At 56.1% G+C, this 20,286-nt stretch overlaps 1 protein-coding gene and 2 long non-coding RNA genes across 6 annotated transcripts; 1 reads left to right on the top strand and 2 right to left on the bottom strand.

Annotated features, from left to right (window-relative positions):
* Positions 1 to 1,200: 1,200 nt before the first annotated feature.
* On the top strand, positions 1,201 to 15,709 carry Abhd16a (abhydrolase domain containing 16A, phospholipase). Of its 2 annotated transcripts, XM_076558223.1 has the most exons (20): positions 1,201 to 1,434; positions 2,366 to 2,422; positions 3,019 to 3,085; positions 3,606 to 3,692; positions 5,925 to 6,010; positions 7,674 to 7,747; positions 7,864 to 7,986; positions 10,134 to 10,248; positions 10,338 to 10,439; positions 12,517 to 12,580; positions 12,842 to 12,891; positions 13,457 to 13,580; positions 13,757 to 13,861; positions 14,004 to 14,067; positions 14,362 to 14,418; positions 14,524 to 14,586; positions 14,854 to 14,930; positions 15,022 to 15,120; positions 15,215 to 15,261; positions 15,391 to 15,709. In XM_076558223.1, exons 1-20 carry the CDS (start codon positions 1,303 to 1,305, stop codon positions 15,472 to 15,474), a joined length of 1,677 nt encoding a protein of 558 aa, XP_076414338.1. In that variant the 5' UTR covers positions 1,201 to 1,302; the 3' UTR covers positions 15,475 to 15,709. The 2 variants fall into 2 exon arrangements, with proteins under 2 accessions (XP_076414338.1, XP_076414339.1); XM_076558224.1 differs by lacking the exon at positions 3,019 to 3,085 and having other exon boundaries at positions 1,251 to 1,434.
* On the bottom strand, positions 10,731 to 12,632 carry LOC143270006 (uncharacterized). Of its 2 annotated transcripts, none has more exons than XR_013046840.1 (2): positions 11,938 to 12,632; positions 10,731 to 11,194 (listed from the first exon to the last, which is right to left on the bottom strand). It is a non-coding gene; the product is annotated as an uncharacterized LOC143270006 (long non-coding RNA). The 2 variants fall into 2 exon arrangements; XR_013046841.1 differs by having other exon boundaries at positions 12,043 to 12,632.
* Positions 15,701 to 19,512, bottom strand: LOC121824623 (uncharacterized). Of its 2 annotated transcripts, none has more exons than XR_013046839.1 (3): positions 17,531 to 19,512; positions 17,284 to 17,380; positions 15,701 to 16,580 (listed from the first exon to the last, which is right to left on the bottom strand). It is a non-coding gene; the product is annotated as an uncharacterized LOC121824623 (long non-coding RNA). The 2 variants fall into 2 exon arrangements; XR_006066541.2 differs by having other exon boundaries at positions 17,711 to 19,512.
* Between the last annotated feature and the right edge of the window lie 774 nt (positions 19,513 to 20,286).

The raw sequence follows: 20,286 nt of genomic DNA, 5'->3' as shown, positions 1-20,286 counted from the left end.
GGGTGGGGGTGGGGGAGCCCTAACCAAGTGTCTTAGGGTTTCCATTGCTTTGATGAAACACCATGACCAAAGCAACTTGGGGAGGAAAGGGTTTATTTGGCTCACACTTCCATATTACAGTTCATCATCAAAGGAAGTCAGGACAGGAACCCAAGCAGGGCAGGAACCTGGAGGCAGGAGCTGATGCAGGCCAAGGAGGAGTGCTGCTTACTGGCTTGCTCTTTTTCATTATACATCTGCACAAGAGTGACCACTAACAACCACATGACAAAGTTAATACCAGGCGGTCTTGAAATCTCCTTTGCCAATGCCATTAATCCAAAACTCTAGGACATGCAGACTGTGTGCACATGTGGACACACACACACACAAAAAAAAAAAAATTTTTTTTTTCCTAGACAGGGTTTCTCTGTGTAGCTTTGCGCCTTTCCTGGATCTCGCTCTGTAGCCCAGGCTGGCCTCAAACTCACAAAGACCTGCCTCTGCCTCCCAAGTGCTGGGATTAAAGGCGTGCACCACCATCACCCGGCAATCTTTTTTTTTTTTTTTTTTTTTTTAATTTAAAAGAGCTAGTGTGGTGATGAAACACACATTCAATCCTAGCACTTTGAGACAGGGTCTCTCTGTGTACCCTGACTGGCCTGGAACTCACTATGTAGACCAGGGTGGCCTGGAACTCACAGAGATCCATCTGTCTCTGCCTCTCGAGTGCCAGGATAAAAGAAGTGTGCCATTACACCTGGTGGATTACCTCTTTCAATAACCTTTTAAATTATTATAAATTCTTCATAATAATCCTGGTATTTCTTCTAACAGCTACATCCCCATGTCTTGCTCTCTGTGTGTCTTTGTGTCTCTCTTTTGTGTGTGTCTGCGTGTGTGTGTCTGTCTCTGTGTGTGTGTGTCTGTCTGTCTCTCTCTCTCTGTGTCTGTGTGTGTGTGTGTGTAATCCCAGGGTTTTCAGCATGGTAGGCAAGTACTCTACCACTGAGCTACATCTCCAGTCGCTAGACTCTAGAGCATGCTGGCATTAAGAGTTAGGTGGTGGGGGGGGAGGGGAGATTTAATCACGCCGGGACGTTTTTAACTCTCGACGTTCAGAATGCCTCTGGCTAACCCTTGCACGTCCCAGCACCTTGGGTCCAACTGCGCGGAACCCTCCTCTCGCGGCGCGAACGTCCGGCCGGACCTGGCCACGGGGAAGAGCCGGTACGTGCTGACGTCACGCACGCAGCGCCTCGGAGGCCGAGGGCGGGGCCGGCGGGGACCTGAGGCCGAGGAGCAGCGGCCCGAGCCCGGGCCATGGCGAAGCTGCTGAGCTGCGTCCTCGGCCCCCGGCTCTACAAGATCTACCGGGAGAGGGAGACGGATCGGGCCGCGTCCAGCGTTTCGGAGCCTCCCACTGCCGTCCCCGCCCCCTCCTCCAGCTCCTGGGTGAGTCGAGCCCCCCCCGGCTGAGAACATGGTGCGGTCCAAACCGCGCGGGTCCCCCGCGGCCCGGACGCGTCCACTGTCGGAGCGGGGGAGGCCGCTTGTCAAGCGGCGGCCGCGCAGTCCGCCCGTGGGCGCTTCCCCGCTCCGGGTCACGCTGGGCCAGCCGTCGCCCCTCTGCACGGCTTTGGAGCAACGCTTGCTCACCCTCACCGCTAGTGCTTGCTGTCCCCCTCCGCGTCCTCCGACCCTGCCCGGCAGGGTTCATGGCTCGTCCCAGTTGAGTCTGGAGTCGCCTGCGCGCGCTGACGGCTTTTGCCCCTGTACTCCCAATTTCTTCCTCCCCTAGGCTCTGTTGACTTTCTCTTTAACCCGACTTTTCATTTTCAAAATGACTTCTACATGTCGTGTATCCACTTGGGCAACTCGAACCCACAGACCTAGCCTGAAGACAGGGTCGTTGCGTTCACCACAGCTGCAGGTGGTGGTGGTCCGCCCTCCACACGTTCTCTTCCCTTTTTATTGGTTGCAAATTATGTTTAGGAGCCTTTCTAAAGTGCCCACACCTCGCCACATTCTTCCCGAATCAACTTGTGTCAAATGCTGTTCCTTCCCTCTTAGAATTGTCAGGGAGTCTTTCATTTCCACTCTTACCCTCTCCCCATGTACACGCACAATCATATTTATATCGGGGTTTTGGAAAAATGAGTCGGTCTCCCAAATGCTGCTTTCACTTTTGCTTCCAAGTCCAGCGCCCTGTGGTTGTTTTTCAGGGTCAGAGGTGAGAAGTCAGGCTCAGTGTCAGGACAGGCCAGGAGTAGCCCAAGAGAAATGGCCAGGGAGGCCAGAACAAGGTGGCACACGTTAGGGCTTCTGGAAGGAAGGGAGGGCCTGTCGGCTGGCAGGGTCCTTAACAGGCCATCTGTTTTGGCAGGATACATATTATCAGCCCTATGCCCTGGAGAAGCATGCTGACAGGATCCTGGCACTGGTAAGTCTGCCCTACATCTGCGATTCAGTGATTCTTGTCAGACCCAGCTGCTCTCGGGTTGCTACTCCTCTGCAGCCTGGGGGAAGGCAGCACCCCAGGAGGTGGGGGGGGGTGCTCTGAGCTCTGTGCAGAAGAACTTGCTAACACATACACACCAGCATACAGTTGGTGTTTACCCATGGGATCATCTGCAGGTCTCTGAGCTTGCAGTCCCGGGTGACCTGTCCTCCCTGGCAACTAACATCTCTGGCTGCAGAGGCAGCTGTTCTCCCTGGCAGAGTTCCTATGGTGACGTTTTTGCATCTCTCGGGGACAAAGTCTAGGACTCTCTTGAGTGGGGCCAACTATGAAGGCTTGATTAACTCAAGTAGACAGAGAGGCTGGTGTTTTCAGAGTGACGAAATTATGTCAGCCTCCACTGTGCTCTGACACACTACCTGCACCAGACGTTTGCATCCCCGCTGTGTGCATGATGCCATGAACAGAGCAGTTGCTTAGCGTGTGGACTGCGGGTCCCCCGCCCTCCGAGCCTGGACAGGCAGGACAGTGTGCGCACGCGCAGGCGTGCTGACTGCCCGTCTCCGTCTCTGCTGCAGGCCTCGGTCTTCTGGTCCATCTCTTACTACTCCTCCCCCTTCGCCTTCCTCTACTTGTACAGGAAAGGTCAGTGTGCTCTCAGAAGTGGTGGGGGGACTTACAGGAAAGGTCAGTGTGCTCTCAGAAGTGGTGGGGGGACTTACAGGAAAGGTCAGTGTGCTCTCAGAAGTGGTGGGGGGACATGGCAGCTCACCGGCAGCTGGATCAACTCCCCAAAGAGGAAGGGGTCCTGTGAGGATGGCTCAACCTCCCTCTCAAACCCGGAGTCTTCCCCCCAAGACAGTGGTTCTCAACCCCCCTAATGCTGAGACCCTTGAACACAGTTCCTCATGTTGTGGTGACCCACAACCATAAAATTATTTTTGTTGCTACTTCATAAATAATTTTGCTACTGTTAGGAATCGTGATGTAAATATTTTTGGAGACAGAGGTTTGCCAAAGGGTTCACAACCCATAGGTTGAGAACCACTGCTCTAGGAAAATGGCTAACCCAAAGAGAGGGTCTGGGAGAGAGGTTGTGGGCAAACTGGGAAGAATAGCTGAGTGGCCCTGTGAGAGCTTCTCATATTGTCTCTCTTCCCCCCAGGTTACTTGAGTTTGTCCAAAGTGGTGCCGTTTTCTCACTATGCCGGGACATTGCTGCTGCTGCTGGCGGGTGTGGCTTGCCTGCGAGGTAGGTGGGGAGGAGCCTGCTTTGCATCTATGACTAGATAAACACTTTTTGCAAACATAGGCTGGAGCTGGGCCCTGCGGGGAATAACTGAGAATGGTCTAAGGGTTCCAGCTTTTCTTCAGGTGGCTTATATCATACACCCCACATGTGCATAAGCAATGTATGTGAACAAGAATACAGCATGCCCCAGTTAAATAACCCTTAGCTGCAGACAGCACCAGGGCCGCATGAAGTTATCCTGTGGTGTAGCCACACATACAGACACGTGCAGGTCACAGACACATTGTTAGGTGGATGGTACTAAGTTTTCACTTATAAAAGGTTCAGAAGAAGCATGAGCATGTGTCCTCTAGTCCCGGTGCTTGGGTAAGAGTGAGGCAGGAAGCTGATGAGTTCCAGGCCAGCCTGGGCTACATGGTGAGACTCTACCAGAATAAGTGAATAAGAGTGCTGGGACTAAAGGCGCCCAGAGCAGTATGTGCTTTTAATCACTGAGCCATCTTTCTAGCTCAATACTTTACATTTTTAAAAAAAGATTGTTTATTCGCTTTTTATTAATGTGGGCCTGTGTGCCTGAATTTGCCTTCATGTATCATGTGTGCAGATTCTCTTGGAGGCCAGCAGACATCAGATAGCCTGGAACTGGAGTTCTGGCATCTGTGAGCCACCTGATGTGGGTGCTGGGAACTGAACCTGTGTCCTGTGGAAGGGCAACAAGTGCTTTTAACCACCAAGCCGTCTCTGTGGCCTCTTATGTGTGTTTTCAACTGTGTTTTTCCAGGCGGTGGTGGTGTGTGCTTTAATCCCAGCACTTAGAAAGCAGAGGCAGGCGGATCTCTTGAGTTGAGGCAAGCCTGGTCTACAGAGTGAGTTCTAGGACAGCCAGGGCTACTCAGAAAACCCTGTCTCAAAAAACAAACAACAATAGGAACACAGGACTGTGTGCTGCCCGAGGCTAGCCCAGGACTGCAGATGGCCCCGCCCCGCTGCGTTTACCACTCTCCGTTCGCTTCCTTCTCTCAGTGTCGCCTCGATGCCACGGAGTCGGTTTTGTTGGTTCTGTTTCTGTGGGGCACTTGCCCTCTGACATCTCCTGTCGGCTGGCTGATGTCTTTTCCCAGTCCACCACCCCGGCACAGTGCCAGCCTTCGAGGCCAGGAGCTCTGCCTGCCTGCCTGTCTCTGTAGGCAGGATGGCCCTGGCACACAGCACCTGCTGAGGGGAGTGAGGAGAGAGAGGCATCACCAGCTGCCTTTGGAGAGAGGAAGGCAGCCACCTGCAGCTCCAGGAAGTGGAGTGGACAGGATGGGCCAGGGGGCAGCGAGAGTCCATGGGGCAGATGCAGGGAGTGAAGTTGGGGAAGTGGTGGTGGTGGGGGGGGGCAAGGCCTTGGCATCAGGGGCAGGGTTAGGAGCATGCAGAGGGCAAGCTTGGGAGACACTGAAGAGGACGGGAGGGAAGCCGCTGTTAGCAGGGGACTCCTGAAATCAGTAAGGTGAGCGTTCTGCAAGGCAGAGAAAGAAACTGCCAGGCCCCCTGCACCTGGGAGGCTGAAGCAGAATTGCTGAGAGCTCTCGGCCATCCTAGCCTGTATAATGAATTGCAGGCCAGCCTGGGGCACAGGGCACAACCCTGTTTCAAAAACAAAACAAAAGAAATAAACCGAAGGGTCCGGTGTGATGCGAGCCTGGGATCTCAGGGCCCGGGAGACTGAGAGCAGGTGGGTCTCTCAGGCCAGCCTCTATGACATAGTGAGTTCCAGGACAGCCACATGGTGAGATCACGTCCCAGAACAAGAAAACCCCAGACAAACAGAGTCAAGGGGCTGGTGGAATGACTTAGCCAGTAAAAGCACTGCACGAGCCTGGTGACTTGAGTTCAGTCTCCAGATCCCACGGTGGAAATGGAGAGCTGACTCCTGAAGTTGTCCTGGGCCTTCCATATTCCTGCTGTGGCACTTGTACGCCCACACTCAAACACACATACACACAATATAAGATAATGATAATAATAATAATAGTGCTAATTAAAACAATAAAACCTACAGACTCGCAGAAGAAGGATCCTGCAGCCAGTGGCTGTGTGGGGGAAGTTCTGTTTCCCCATGTGAGAAGCCCTGGATTTCTTCTCCTTTCTTCTTTCAAGGCCTCCTTGTCCATTTCCAGTTCTTCTCTTAATTCCTTGGTATCTGGCTTCCCAGTTTACCTATAATTTTCTATCCTCTTTCTCCAGGCATCGGCCGCTGGACCAACCCCCAGTACCGACAGTTCATCACTATCTTGGAAGCCACACATCGGAACCAGTCTGCAGAAAACAAGGTGAGGGGTCCTCCGAGGGTGACAGTGTGTCCTGCTCCCCGCAGTCCATCCGAGGCACCGGCTTCTGCTGGGTCTCTACTGCACACTGCCATACGCTTTCTAAGTGTCTAATGGCTGTTCTGCTAGAACATTCCACTCCTCCACGTCCACGCTCAAGAGTTGTCTAAACATAGAAGCATCCGCAGTGTCTCGATGAGAACCCTCTGTCTCAGAGGCTCAGTTCCGTGTTTACTTTGTTGTGTGCCTTGAACACCACACTGGCGTTGTTTGGGGATAGAACGAAATGGGCAGGTGCGTCTACTCTCGTGCCCAGCAGCAGAGTGTTGCCAGCAGGGCACCGTGTGCCAGGCCTGCTCTTACCGGAGTGTGGTGATCTTTGAGGTGGGGCTGTAGGGCCTCATAAAGCCCCTTCCTAGGATGAAGGGATCAAACAGCCATGACCGCCATCGCCACGCTGATGGCCAAGTCACCCCACCGTTTATGGGCTGTGTCATCACGCTCTACAGGGTGTGCGGGCGTGCTGAGCATACCCTTCCAGCCGTCTCGCTGCCACAGGAGGGGAAGTAATGACCCTCAATTTCACATCTGAGGAAGGAGAGGCAAAAGAGGCTAAGTGCCCTGTGTGGGAGCGCGGAAGTGGCTGAGTCCAGACTGGGTCTGAGCCAAGCCTGCTGGGATGTGCTCTGCTCCTCTTATTTTGTTTTGTCATTTACATTTTTGTACATTTTTTTCCTGTTGCTCTTTCTTAGTCAAGTTATTTTTGAAAATGTCAAAAAACATTTCTGTAGCAAAAAATAAAAAATAATCCTCAAAATAGAGACCTTGGAGCTCTGGGTGTGGGGGAAGACGGCGGATTACGAAGATGCAGCCCCACCGCCCACAGCATGTGGCCCACCCAGTGCAGCCGGAAGAAGACGTAGGCACAGATGTTACAGGGTAGCACTGGCCGCTGGAAAAGAGCCTGGTGCACAGAGCTCACTGTGGCTGTCCTCTCGGTCACGGGGCCGTCAGGTCAGCGGCCAGCAGCCCCCACCCCGCCTTTGCACAGAAGCACCCCTGGGTGGATCAGCCTTAGATATTTCTGTGTTTCTGTTTTTGTTCTTTAAGACAGGGTCATGCTATGTAGCCCAGGCTGACCTGGTATTTCTGGTGATCCTCTTGCCTTCTGGTCACATATGAGGTCACAGCATGTGCTACCATGACCCGTCCTTGAAATAGGATCTCACTCCACATCCCAGCCTAGCTCTGAACTCACTTTGTATCCCAGGCTGCCACCAGCTTGCCCTCCTTCCTCTGCTTCTGAACGCTGGCCGTGGGCACACACCACCATTCCTGGCATTTTAACAGGGTTTCTGGTAGCATTGGGAATTGAACCCAGGGCATCCTGCATGCTAAGCAAGCACCCTACCCCAGCTTTAGATTTTCAGGAAGGCAGAGTGAAGAGTTGTAGAGATGGACAGATGAGCTGGTCAGGGAGGCAGCTGCCTTGTCCCGATATTGTGGTCCTAGTAGATCTTTCCATCTAGAAGAGAGAGAGCACAGACCTCCACTCGGTCTCCCTGGATATGGGGGCAGGTCCTGCCCGATGGCAGTGTTGAGGGCAGAGAGCTGGGCCTCCCTCAGTCCTCAGTTCTCTGTTCCGTCCTTTCTGTACCCACCACAGAGGCAGCTGGCCAACTACAACTTCGACTTCAGGAGCTGGCCAGTCGACTTCCACTGGGAGGAGCCCAGCAGCCGGTGAGGCGCCAGTTACCTGGCTTTTTCCCTTCGTTGGCACTGCCTCTCATCCCTCTGATCTTCGGTCTAGCCTGCTGCTCCTCACCCTGTTCCCTTTCCTTTCTTCTCTTCCTCAGGAAGGGGTCCCGAGGAGGCCCTTCCCGCAGGGGTGTGGCCCTGCTCCGCCCAGAGCCTCTGCACCGGGGAACAGCAGACACATTCCTCAACAGGGTCAAGAAGCTGCCTTGTCAGATCACCAGGTGGGAAACGGGGGAGGCCTGCTGGAGGAGGGGTACAGGCCAAGGCCCCTGGGCCGTGAACTTGGTCGTAGAGGAGCTGCCGTCCGTAGGGTCCAGTGCTGTATGCGCTGTCTCGTGGGGAAAGGCTCTGCCAGGTCCGGGCTTCAGGGGAGCACGTGGAGAGCCAGAGGGCGAGTGCGTCTGCGGATGCCAAGCTCCCGGCAGCTGGAGGGGCAGCAGGCATTGCAGTGAAGGGAAGAGAAGACCCCTGCTCTCACTGGCACAGGTTCCGGTGTGACGCTCTGCAGTTGTCCTGGCCCATCTGCTCCTTCATTCCCCACCTTGGCCCCCACTGTGCCTCAGTTTCTCCATCTGAATAGCCTGCCTCACTGGAACTGTTGAGATGGACTGGAAACGCTGGGAATGGTAGCCACCTTCCCCGCCTACCCGAGGGTAGAGTAAAGCCGGAGGTCTCAGCCGCGGGCACTGGGGGTTTGCGACCGGCCTCAGACTCAGAGAGGCCCGCCCGCCCGCCGGCCCTGCGGGTGCTCAGTCCGACATTGCAGCAGGGGGCAGGAGTGAGCACCAGGCTCTAGACACCAAGGAAGGGGTGGACTTGGCTTTGGCTGTCGGCTCGGGATGCGTCCTGTGTGAGGCGTGGCTGGAAGTGGCTCTGTGGTTGTTCTGCCAGTCCCGCCACGTCTTACCCGTCTGTCCGTCCGTCCGTAGGAGGCCACACTCGCAGTAAATACTTGTGGCGCTCCTGTGTGGTGGGTATTGTCACTGGGAACAAAACAGCCAGGTCTTTGCCCTGACAGGAATGTGATCCAGTTTGGTGTCTTTCAGGATACAGATCTTGACCTATTGATGAGTCTTGTTTTTATTTTTTGAGATACAGCCTCATGCAGCCCAGGCTGGTCTCAAATTGGTGGTGTAGCTAAGGCTGGCCCTGAGTTCCTGATCTCCCAAGTGCTGGGAGTACAGGTGTGTGTTGCCATACCTGGCTGTATCAGTCGGTCTGGAGACCGCTGTGTGAATTACAAACCATCATCTTTTGTTGTTTTTGAACGGTGCTGAGGGTAGGACCCAGGGTCTGGCATACTCATCAAATGCTCCACCACTGACCAGTAACCACCTGGTCCTATTGAAGACTTAAACTCTTAAATACATTTACTTATGTACATATGTGTGGCCTCCTGCCTTGGCATGCCTGGTGGGGCCTCCTACCATGTGGGACCCAGGGTTGAATGGACTCAGGTTGTCAGGCCTGGAAGCAAATCCCTTTTCCAAGTGAGCCATCTTGTTGGCCCTTGAGAGCTTTTAATAAATGTGTTTTTTGTGTATTAACAGAATAATATTTACTAACTGCATTTATTTATTGTACCTAGAAATTATCTCGTAAAACTCTCAGAATTATATGCAAGGAGTCCCTAATTTGCTATAGTTCAACTTTTGAGTTTTGGATTCTTTTTCTTTTTTTTTTCTTTTTTTGGTTTTTTCGAGACAGGGTTTCTCTGTGAAACAGTCCTGACTGTCCTGGAACTCACTCTGTAGCCCAGGCTGGCCTTGAACTCACAGAGATCCACCTGCCTCTGCCTCCCGAGTGCTGGGATTAAAGGCGTGTGCCACCACGCCGGCTGAGTTTTGGATTCTTTCTCTGGCCTAGCGATAGGCAGCATGTTCTGTGGGACCGGGGAGGGGCTATGAGCCACAGCCCTCATCAGCCAGGAGTGCTCTTCAATGTTGTGGGCATCTCCGCTATCGTGTTCAGGGGCTGTGGGGTCAAGTGCTTTTGCAGCCTCTGTTATTTTCAACTTGTGATGGCTTTTTCAGGACCTAACCCTTTGTAGGTCTAGAGGGATCTATGTATCTGTATTGTCCTGGGACACAACAGAATATTTTTGGTTTGTTTTCATAGTGCTGGGGCTCAAACCCAGGGGCTCACATGTGCTAGGCAAGCACTCTGCCACTAAGCTATGGTCCCCGTTCCTAAAACCCTAAAGTGGACATCTATAGAAAAGGTTGGAGACACCAGGCTCACATGGTTTCACCAAGGGTTGACAGAGGAGAGGGTTAGCATGCCCTGGAGTCGGACCGCAAGTGCTGAGATCAGTCCCTGGGCCTGCAGGGGAGGGGGTTCACTAACCTCACTAACCATGTCCCCACAGCTACCTGGTGGCGCACACCCTGGGGCGCCGGATGCTGTACCCAGGCTCTGTGTACCTGCTCCAGAAGGCCCTCATGCCTGTGCTGCTGCAGGGCCAGGCCCGGCTGGTGGAAGAGGTGAGGCTCCCACCTGCGGCTTCCCCGGTCCTCCTAGGGGTGTGGCCTCCTGCCCCTCATGACCTGGTCTCTGCATCTCCCTTGCTCAGTGTAATGGGCGCCGGGCAAAACTACTGGCCTGTGATGGTAACGAGATTGACACCATGTTTGTGGACCGTCGGGGGACGGCTGAGCCCCAGGGGCAGAAGCTGGTGAGAAGGGGCAGGGAGCCGAAGGAGGTGGTGGGGGGCAGTAGAGACTCCTTTGCTGTGGGACCATGATGAAGAATAATGCCATCCGGGACTGGAGAGATGTCTCAGTGCTTAAGAGCACTGACTGCTCTTCCAAAGGACCTGGGTTCAGTTCCCAGCACCCACATGGCAGCTCACAACTGTTTATAATTCCAGTTCCAGGTGACCCTATACCCTCACACAGGCATCCATGTAGGTAAAACACCAATGCACATAAACAAAAACAAAACAAAACAAAACAAACCAGCTGGATGGTGGTGTTGTATGCCTTTAATCCCAGCACTTGGGAGGCAGAGGCAGGCAGATCTCTGTGAGTTCAAGACCAGCCTGGTCTACAGAGTGAGCTCTAGGATAGCTGAGGCTGTTACACAGAGAAACCCTGTCTCGAAAGAAAAAAAAAAAGCAAGAATGAAATAATGCCGTCTTCCAGCTCCACCCGAGGACCTCTTCATAGGAAAGCTGTGAGAGGGTGACGGGGTGGTTTCTCAGGTGGTAGAGCGCTTGCTTAGCATACGTGAAATCCTAGGTTTCATCCCCAGCCCCACATACACTGAGAATTGGGGTGCATGTCTGTAAGAGTGGAGTCAGGAGTTCAAGGCCAGGGCTGGATTGATGGTTCAGTGGGTGAAGTTTTGCCATATAAGCATGAAGACGTGAGTTCTGGCTTCCATAACGTGGGTAAGCCTGGCGTGTTAGATGCTGTAATCCCAGCGCTCCTGTGGGAGGGAAGATGGAGAATCCTTGGAAGCTGTCTGCCAGCCTGGCGTGTGCAGTACAGCAGCGGGCTGGGGATGAGTGCTGCGCGCGTGTGCGCGCGCGCGCGCGCGCACACACACACACACACATGCACACACACCTGAGTTCAGTCACCAGCACCAGAAAGGGAAAGGAGAAGGGTTGGTTATGTGAGCTAGAGATGCAGAGAGCCGGCCTAGTGTGCAGGAAGCACACATAAAGCCTGGCTTGGCGACACTGTCATCCCAGCACTGAGGAGGCGAAGGTCTGGAGTTTAAGGCGGTCTGCTACACACTGAGTTCAAGGATGCACAGGACCCTGCCCCCGACAACAAACAGCAGGTGGGTGGTGGTGCAGGCCTGGGTCTCAGGAGGTCGAGGCAGGATTCTGAGTTCCAGCCAGCCTGAGTTACCTCCCTAGACCTTGTCCCAAGAAAGCAAAGATAACATTTGCCACGTGCAAGACACATTTGGTCCTTACCGTCTGTGAGTCCTTACTGTCTGTGAGTCCTTACTGCCCGTCTGTGAGTCCTTCCCGTCTGTCTGTGAGTCCTTCCCGTCTGTCTGTGAGTCCTTACCGTCTGTCTGTGAGTCCTTCCCGTACGTCTGTGAGTCCTTCCCGTATGTCCGTGAGTCCTTCCCGTCCGTCTGTGAGTCCTTACCGTCTGTCTGTGAGTCCTTACCGTCCATCTGTGAGTCCTTCCCCTCTGTCTGTGAGTCCTTACCGTCCGTCTGTGAGTCCTTACTGCCCGTTTGTGAGTCCTAACCGTCCATCTGTGAGTCCTTCCCGTACGTCCGTGAGTCCTTCCCATCCGCCTGTGAGTCCTTACCGTCCGTCTGTGAGTCCTTCCCGTCTGTCCGTTAGTCCGCTCTGTGGTGATGAGCTGTCTGTAGACCAGCTGCCCACACTCTCACAGCTGGTGAGCAGCTGTGCCGGGACCTGAACCGGGTAGCCAGGCCCCAGTAGCCTGTCCTTAGGGTGGCCCGGGAAAGCGCCGCACGCGCGTGAGTCGGGGTGGGTTTCTAGTGCTGCCTCTGCCACCTGTCACCATCTCCCAGCTTCAGCTTGGGCGCCGTGGAGTGCAGTGAGAAGAAAAGCTGTCTGTACACCCAGGAGAGTCGTAGGCCCAGGGCCATGGGTTCCACCCCGCTGTCTCCAGGACCCCCCTCCCATCCTGTTAGAGGTCTCCCTGGTGGGTCCCAGGGGAAGTGGTCCTGAGGGGCGGTCACAGCACCTGCAGTCCCTTGGCCTTGTGCAGACTGCTGTCCCCAACACCCTCCCAGCTCTCCTGTCTCCTCCCCAGGTGATCTGCTGTGAGGGAAATGCGGGATTCTATGAGGTGGGCTGTGTCTCCACGCCCCTGGAAGGTAGGCCCATGACTCACCTCTTATCTCTACCCTTTGGACCTGGCTATGTCCACCCCACCCCCACCCCCGCACTGCTGTGACCACACACACACACACACACACACACACACGCCTGACCCCCAGTTCATCAGGGTGAGGCCTGAGTCTCACTTCTGAGGCAAAGTCCCCTCCCCTGGACCACCTGTGGCTTTATCCTACTTGCCCCCCTGTCCCACCCCCCACCCCGCAGTCACACAGCTCTCCACCCTCCGTGTGTTACAGCTGGCTACTCCGTCCTGGGCTGGAACCATCCAGGCTTTGCTGGAAGCACGGTGAGACCTCTGGAGACCCGGCCTTTTCCAGAATCGTGTGTGTCTTCCTCTGGTCAGTCATGGGAAGAAGGAAGCTGGTGCCCGTGTGCGGCCTGCCTTCCACATGGCCGTGACCTGGGGTGCCCGTGTGCAGGCCTGCCTTCCACATGGCCGTGACCTGGGGTGCCCGTGTGCGGCCTGCCTTCCACATGGCCGTGACCTGGGGTGCCCGTGTGCGGCCTGCCTTCCACATGGCCGTGACCTGGGGTGCCCGTGTGCAGGCCTGCCTTCCACATGGCCGTGACCTGGGGTGCCCGTGTGCAGGCCTGCCTTCCACATGGCCGTGACCTGGGGTGCCCGTGTGCAGGCCTGCCTTCCACGTGGCCGTGACCTGGGGTGCCCGTGTGCGGCCTGCCTTCCACGTGGCCGTGACCTGGGTTCCGGGAAGCCCTGGGGGCTGCAGCCCCTCCTCCCATGACAGGCAGAGGGACACAGGGGGTCACGAATCTCTGTGTTACAGGGTGGCTGCCTGATAGGTGAGCTGTCCTCTGGCTGACCCGTCCCGCATCTGCCCGTCTTCCTGCAGGGGGTGCCGTTCCCACAAAATGAGGCCAACGCCATGGATGTGGTAGTTCAGTTTGCCATCCACCGCCTGGGCTTCCAGCCCCAGGACATTGTCATCTACGCCTGGTCCATCGGAGGTTTCACCGGTACCTGCTGCCGCCCCTGCTAATCCCCTTACGGAGTCCTGTCCCTGCCTAGGAGATGTGGGCACAGGCGGTGGGGGTGGAGGCTTCCGGGGAAAGGCTGAGTGGGTAAGAGGGACCCAAGTGAGAGGCGCCTATCTGCACCTCTGAGCGTCCCTCGTCCCCTCCCGTTCTCCCAGCCACGTGGGCAGCCATGTCCTACCCAGACATCAGTGCTGTCATCCTGGACGCCTCCTTCGATGACTTGGTGCCCTTGGCCTTGAAGGTCATGCCGGACAGCTGGAGTGAGTGCAGCGCCCATGTCTGTCCTTCCAGGGGAGGGTGGCCAGCCCAGGGGCTCTTCTGACGAGGTCCGGCCCCATGGACGGGCCAGCCTTTTGTTAGGCGGGGTCTTCACCTCTGCCGCCCTCACTTGTCCCACTCCAGGAGTCCTGGTGACCAGGACGGTGAGACAGCACCTCAACCTCAACAACTCGGAGCAGCTGTGCAGGTGAGGGCAGGCCGCGGGCGCCTGGGTGTGGAGATGTGCCGAGGGGAAGAGCGGAAGTGGCCACCGGCCCATGTCCCAAGTCACTCTGCCACCACCTTCGCTGGTCCAACCCTTCCCAGGTCCTGTGAGACCCCGGGTCTCCTCACTGGTGATCTGGCAATGAGGGTTAAGCCTGGCTCCGCAGGGGCCTTCCCCGGGGCCAGTCTGGGCCTGCACCCTTCTTCAATCTCTCGCTCTGCTCAGTGGTGGCCTGGCTGTCTCTGAGCTCTCCTCTCCTGCTGCTCTGTCCTGAAGGTTCCAGGGCCCAGTGCTGCTGATCCGGAGAACCAAGGATGAGATAATCACCACCACGTGAGTGCCTGGCCTCCTTCCCCTCCACCTGTGCCCACCGTGTCCCTAGGTCCCCAGACTCTTGTTCCCCAGCTCCCCTAAGCAGGTAACGCTTGTTGCCCCCAGGGTTCCTGAGGACATCATGTCCAACAGAGGCAATGACCTCCTGCTGAAGCTCCTGCAGTTCCGGTGAGAGCTGGGGGTGGACACACCTCGGTGCTGAGACGGCACTGGGGGTGGGGGGGGAATGGGGGGGTGAGGGCTGGGGATGGACACACCTTGGTGCTGAGACGGCACCGGGGTGGGGTGGAGTGGGGGGAGTGAGGTGAGGGCTGGGGGTGGACACACCTCGGTGCTGAGACGGCACGGGGGGGGGGGGGGGTGAGGCGAGGGCTGGGGGGTGAGGCGAGGGCTGGGGGGTGAAGTGGTCGGTTGTGTCCCCATGCTGCCCCCAAGGTACCCTCGCGTGATGGTGGAGGAGGGGCTCAGGGCTGTGAGGCAGTGGCTGGAGGCCTCCTCCCAGCTGGAGGAAGGTGAGGCATCCGAGGCCTGAGGGGGGTGGTGGTGGGGGTGGGGGGGTGGTGAGGAGGGCTGTGGCCCACACTCCTGTTTCTCCCTGACCAGCCTCAGTTTACAGCCGGTGGGAGGTGGAGGAGGACTGGTGTCTGTCCGTGCTTCACTCCTACCAAGCAGAGCATGGGCCCGACTTCCCCTGGAGTGTGGGTAAGGAGGCCTCCCCCGGCCGGTCGGCGGCATGGCGGGGTGAGAGGGGGAGGGCGGACCCGATGGTGGACTTGAGGCCTTTTCTCCTCCGCAGGGGAGGACATGAGTACCGATGGACGGAGGCAGCTGGCGCTGTTCCTGGTGAGCGCAGGAGTGGGGTGAAGGGGGGGCCTGAATGGAGGGGCCATGCAGGCCTTGGGCGCGGGGTCCTACAGTGGCGGAGGGTTCCGAGGGGTTGCCCCGCACCCACGCTCTGCCTTTCCTCCTCAGGCCCGGAAGCACCTACACAACTTTGAAGCCACACACTGCACCCCGCTCCCGGCCCAGCACTTCCAGATGCCCTGGCACCTCTAGGGACCCTGTTTAGACTCTGCTGGAAGGACAAGATGGGAGGGGACGTGAGGGGGCACTTCGTGATTCTCTCTGTTCATGTTTGCTGTCTATGGTCTGGGCAGTGGGGATGTCCCCTCCGACCACTGTCCTGCACGTTTCCCTTTGTCCACGTGGAAACGCTTAGCTCACCCCGACACACACCCTGCATTAAATGAATGATTTATTCCTAATAATTAATAAAAAGGTATTTTTTCTACTCTCTGGCTGATTGTGAGATTTTCCAGATGCCCAGGCATCTAGTGGCTGGGTAGGGAGCAGAGGCCCCAGAGGGTGAGGCTTGGGGGCCCCCTCAGGCCTACCTAGCTCTTCTCTCTGTGCCTCAGCCAGCATGACCCGGGGCTCCCATCCAATGCAGCCCCTTCCTTCTGTGCTGTGCCATGCACACAGAGCGCCCCTGGCTCTCCCGGCTTCCCCAGGCCTTGCCACTGCCTGGGAGGTGGGTGGGGTGCCTGGTTTACAACTGCACTCCAGTGCACAGTTTTCCTCCTCAGCTTCTCTCCCGAAGGTACCTGCCCCCACCCCACACACACACAAGGAACAGAGAGTGTCTCCTGCAGCAAACCAAACCCTGTGTCTGTCCCCAGCTTGTCCCCAAGTCTGTCTGCACACCCTGTTGACAATTCAGCTAACTGGGCCAGTGAGGAGTGAGGGCCACTGCCAAGCACTCCTGTCGTCCCCAGCTGAGGAAACTGGATCCTCACAACTTGTACTCTGGTCTTTGGACCTATGGGATGGAACAATGCCCTGGCCTCCTTCCCTTGGAAACTTCTCTTCAGGTGAAGTAACCCCAGCTCCACCCTTGGGGCCCACTGTTTTGAACAAGGCGCTCAACAGAGACATTGGCATTTTGTGCTGGTTACAGGCTGATTGCGGATCCCAGTGCACCACCCTGACCATGGGGCAGAGGCCGCCAGCTCAGCAGCTCAGTGACAGTTGACAGTGTGCTGATCCTTAGCACAGGGGAGGCCTGAGATGGACAGGTGACATGACTGAGTCCTAGCCTCGGAATGCTCCGCCTTCAGCAAACAGCAGGTGGAGGGCTGGTATGATGCCCTCTCTGCCCCAGCCTAGGAAGCAGACAGGGTGGGAAGTGGGTAGCTCCTCCAGGCAGGGCATGGTGGCGCACCCTTAGTCCCCACACTCGGTAGACAGAGGCATGCAGACCTCTGCGAATTCAAGGCCAGCCTGATCTACATAGCAAGTTCTAGGTCAGCCAGGGCTACATAGTCTTAAAAAAAAAAAAAAGCCAAAGCCGGTTTGCTCTTGAACCTCACCCTGCCATTCCGGAACTAAATCTGTGCAGCTGAGGGACCCTCCAGTCCTGTCTCCCCTACCTTGGGACACAAGAGCTCCCTCTTCCTAGTCAGCCATCGGGGACTGTCACTACCTTCCAGAACTTACACTACGGATCAGGAGGAACCCTGAGATATCTGAAGAGGAAGGGGAGCAGGGTGCACACCCCGTGAGTCGCACAGGGGCTGTAGTGGGGGTCTGTGCACCACATCACTCCCCACATCCCATCATCTCAGGGCGGGACTGGCTCACTGTCCACCTCTCACCCATACACCCAGGCTCCAGCAAGTGTAGGCAAAGTCAGCTGAGATACCACGCCCCACAGATTTTGGGGTTCTGGGCTCTGCTGTTCTGGGTGTCAGGTGAGGCCACCTGGGGAGCCAGGCCAGTAGAGAGACAGTTTCTAGAAGGATGCTTGGAAAGAAATCCTGAGCAAAGTGGATGGGTCCCTGGACACTGGACAAGACCACATCTTACCTTATTCTCATTGACCAGGGTATAGGCCTGCACTGTTCCCAGGGTGGGTTGAAGATTTGCTCCAAGCCCCAGGAAGGGGCATATGTTTCCTCCAAAGCTGTCAAAAATAAGCAAGGTCCTGGAGTGAAGGGCCCTTGAGGGTGGAGGCCCAGCTACTGCGAAAAGCTGGGTCTCCATTTGTCCATCCATCCATCCATCCATCCATCCATCCATCCATCCATCCATCCATCCATCCATCCTTCCCTACCTCCTTATGAACCTGGTCGTTCATTAACATTCAGCTCAAGGGTCAGTTTCTCTGAGTGACTTCCCCGACAGAAACTGCTGTCCAAGTCCATCGTTATCAACTGCTCCCGTGGCCCTCCCTGTCTGTCACAGCGTGCGTTCCATCCTCAGACCCTGCCCATTTCCTCAGTTGGCTGCTTACCTTCTGGCATTCCTTGTCACAAGGGAGGGCACTCAGCATGGATGCCGTCACCTGCTGCAGTCACCGTGATGACTATTGCAGTCCCCTTTACCTTAGGAAAACCTGCAGGGAAGCTGTTGTCATAGAAACCGGCTGTCCAGGCCCTGGATTGGGCGGGGTAGCTGGAGAGGTGGCTCAGTGCTTCCGGGCCCCCCCGCAGCTGGACGCCTGGCACCCACATGGCGGCGCACATCTGTCTATAACTCCATGTCCTCTTCTCTCATGGCCGTCGCTCAGATGGTGCACAGACATGCTTGCAAGGAAAACATCCACACACATAACCTTTTTTTTTTAATTACTAAAAAGAAGCAAGGGCTCTAGACCGCACTTCATAGAAAGGCTCGCTGCGCCCTGAAGTCTTCGCAGAGCTTCACCCACCCCGGCTCGTCTCCTAGCCCTGACCTCCAGTGTCTCCTTTCTCCCTTCGCGGCAGGACTCAGTCTTTGCAGGCAGCGCTCCCCGGCAGCTTCGTCCTAGAGGAGGGATGGCACACTTGGTCGGGGCAGAGCATGCCCTGTGCGTTCTTCAAGGACTCCTCTGGGGCTGGAGCAATGGCTCAGCGGCTAAGAGGTCCGGAGGTCTGGAGTTCAATTCCCAGCAACCGCCTGGTAGCTCAAAACCATCTAGAGTGGGATCTGATGCCCTCTTCTGGCATAAGTTGATAGAGCACACATATACATTAAATAAATAAATCTTAAAAAAAAAAAAAAAAAAAAAAAAGGCGCAGGGCGGTGGTGGCGCACGCCTTTAATCCCAGCACTCGGGAGGCAGAGCCAGGAGGATCTCTGTGAGTTCGAGGCCAGCCTGGGCTACCAAGTGAGTTCTAGGAAAAGGCGCAAAGCTACACAGAGAAACCCTGTCTCGAAAAAACAAAACAAAGCAAACAAAAAAAGGCTTCTCTGACTTCTGTCACTGTGTGCTCATTCGTTCAACAGACATTTGTATCTTTCGTCGGTGGGTGCCAGGACCCATTCCCCCAACAACATTAGCTTCTTCTGGACCCTCAGAAGCGTATTTCTTCCTCTCCCGTCCATCTCTCCTTTGGTTTCTTCCTCAGTCCTGAGATGTGATGATCTTTGGAAAGTTCTGACAGCAGGTGGGGCCTGGACTGCGGCGCCCAGGCTTGAACTTCCAGACAGACAGTACACTAAAGCCAGTTGTGTCTCCCACAGCACAGTGTGGCTTAAAGGGGGGGGGGGGGGCGGGCGTCCCAAGCCTGCAACCTGCCTGGGGAGAAGGGAAGAAGTGGTCCAGTCTGGGTCCCGGGGCCTGGGAGGAGGACTCACTTGCAGACCGCCACCTTCTGAGGACGCGGGTCAAGCGCTGAGCCTGGCTCCAAACCCCTATAGGTCACCCCTTGGCCGGGCCAACCATGCGCCCTCCCTGGAGTCAGTGCGCTGCCAGCCGCGGGGCGTGACCCGGAGCGCTGAGTCTGGGCGACCCGGAGGGCTGAGTCTGTGGGCGACCCGGAGCGCTGAGTCTGGGCGACCCGGAGGGCTGAGGCTGTGGGCGACCCCGAGCGCTGAGTCTGTGGGCGACCCGGAGCGCTGAGTCTGTGGGCGACCCGGAGCGCTGAGTCTGTGGGCGACCCGGAGCGCTGAGTCTGGGCGACCCGGAGCGCTGAGTCTGTGGGCGACCCGGAGCGCTGAGTCTGTGGGCGACCCGGAGCGCTGAGTCTGTGGGCGACCCGGAGCGCTGAGTCTGTGGGCGACCCGGAGCGCTGAGTCTGTGGGCGCGGACCAGACGCACTGACCCTTAGCCGAACTCGGCGGGCAGAGGAAGGAGGTGTGGACCCTGGTCACTTTGCGCAAGGCTGCCCTGCTTTTTTGACCCGGTGTTCTGTCTGGCACAAAAGCTGTCCATCTGTTTTCCCTCTGAACCCACGGTAAAGCTTGGCGTGGAAACTGGGGCAGGAGGACCAATTCCAGGGCAGCCTGGTCTACTCAGGCCAGGTAGAGCTACAGAGAATTAGGACCAATTCCAGGGCAGCCTGGTCTACTCAGGCCAGGTAGAGCTACAGAGAATTGTCTGAAATTTTTTACTAAACATAGTGTTTAACTCCCTTCATTCATAAACGTCTGCGTCCTCGCCTCTCTGCGTCCTCGCCTCTTTTCCAAAACCTATGTCGCCATCTTTTGACTGAAGTGAAGAACTGCACTCTGTCCCGGCTTTGACACTGCTGGGGACTGAATGTAGGTCCTTGAGGCCAGCCTCACGCCTAGCATTCTTCCCTCCCTGTTCTTTCATCTCTATGTCTGTCTGTCTGTCATCTATCAGTCAATCAATCAATCAATCAATCGATCTATCTACAGGGTCTCACTATGTAGTCCTGGCTAGCCTGGAACTCACTATGCAGACCAGGCTGGCCTCAGATTCACAGTGATGTCAGCACTGAAGCTGTGCCCCACACCAGCTTGTTTGACTTTTTTTGTTTTGTTTTTTGTTTTTGTTTTTTTGAGACAGGGTTTCTCTGTGCAGTCCTGGCTGTTTCTGGATCTTGCTCTGTAGCCCAGGCTGGCCTCGAACTCACAGAGATC

The sequence above is a fragment of the Peromyscus maniculatus genome, chromosome 21 (genome assembly GCF_049852395.1).
Source record: "Peromyscus maniculatus bairdii isolate BWxNUB_F1_BW_parent chromosome 21, HU_Pman_BW_mat_3.1, whole genome shotgun sequence".
Taxonomy (NCBI): Eukaryota; Metazoa; Chordata; class Mammalia; order Rodentia; family Cricetidae; genus Peromyscus; species Peromyscus maniculatus.
The sequence above is the reverse complement of the archived record's forward strand: the minus strand, read 5'-3'. Positions and strand labels throughout refer to the sequence as shown.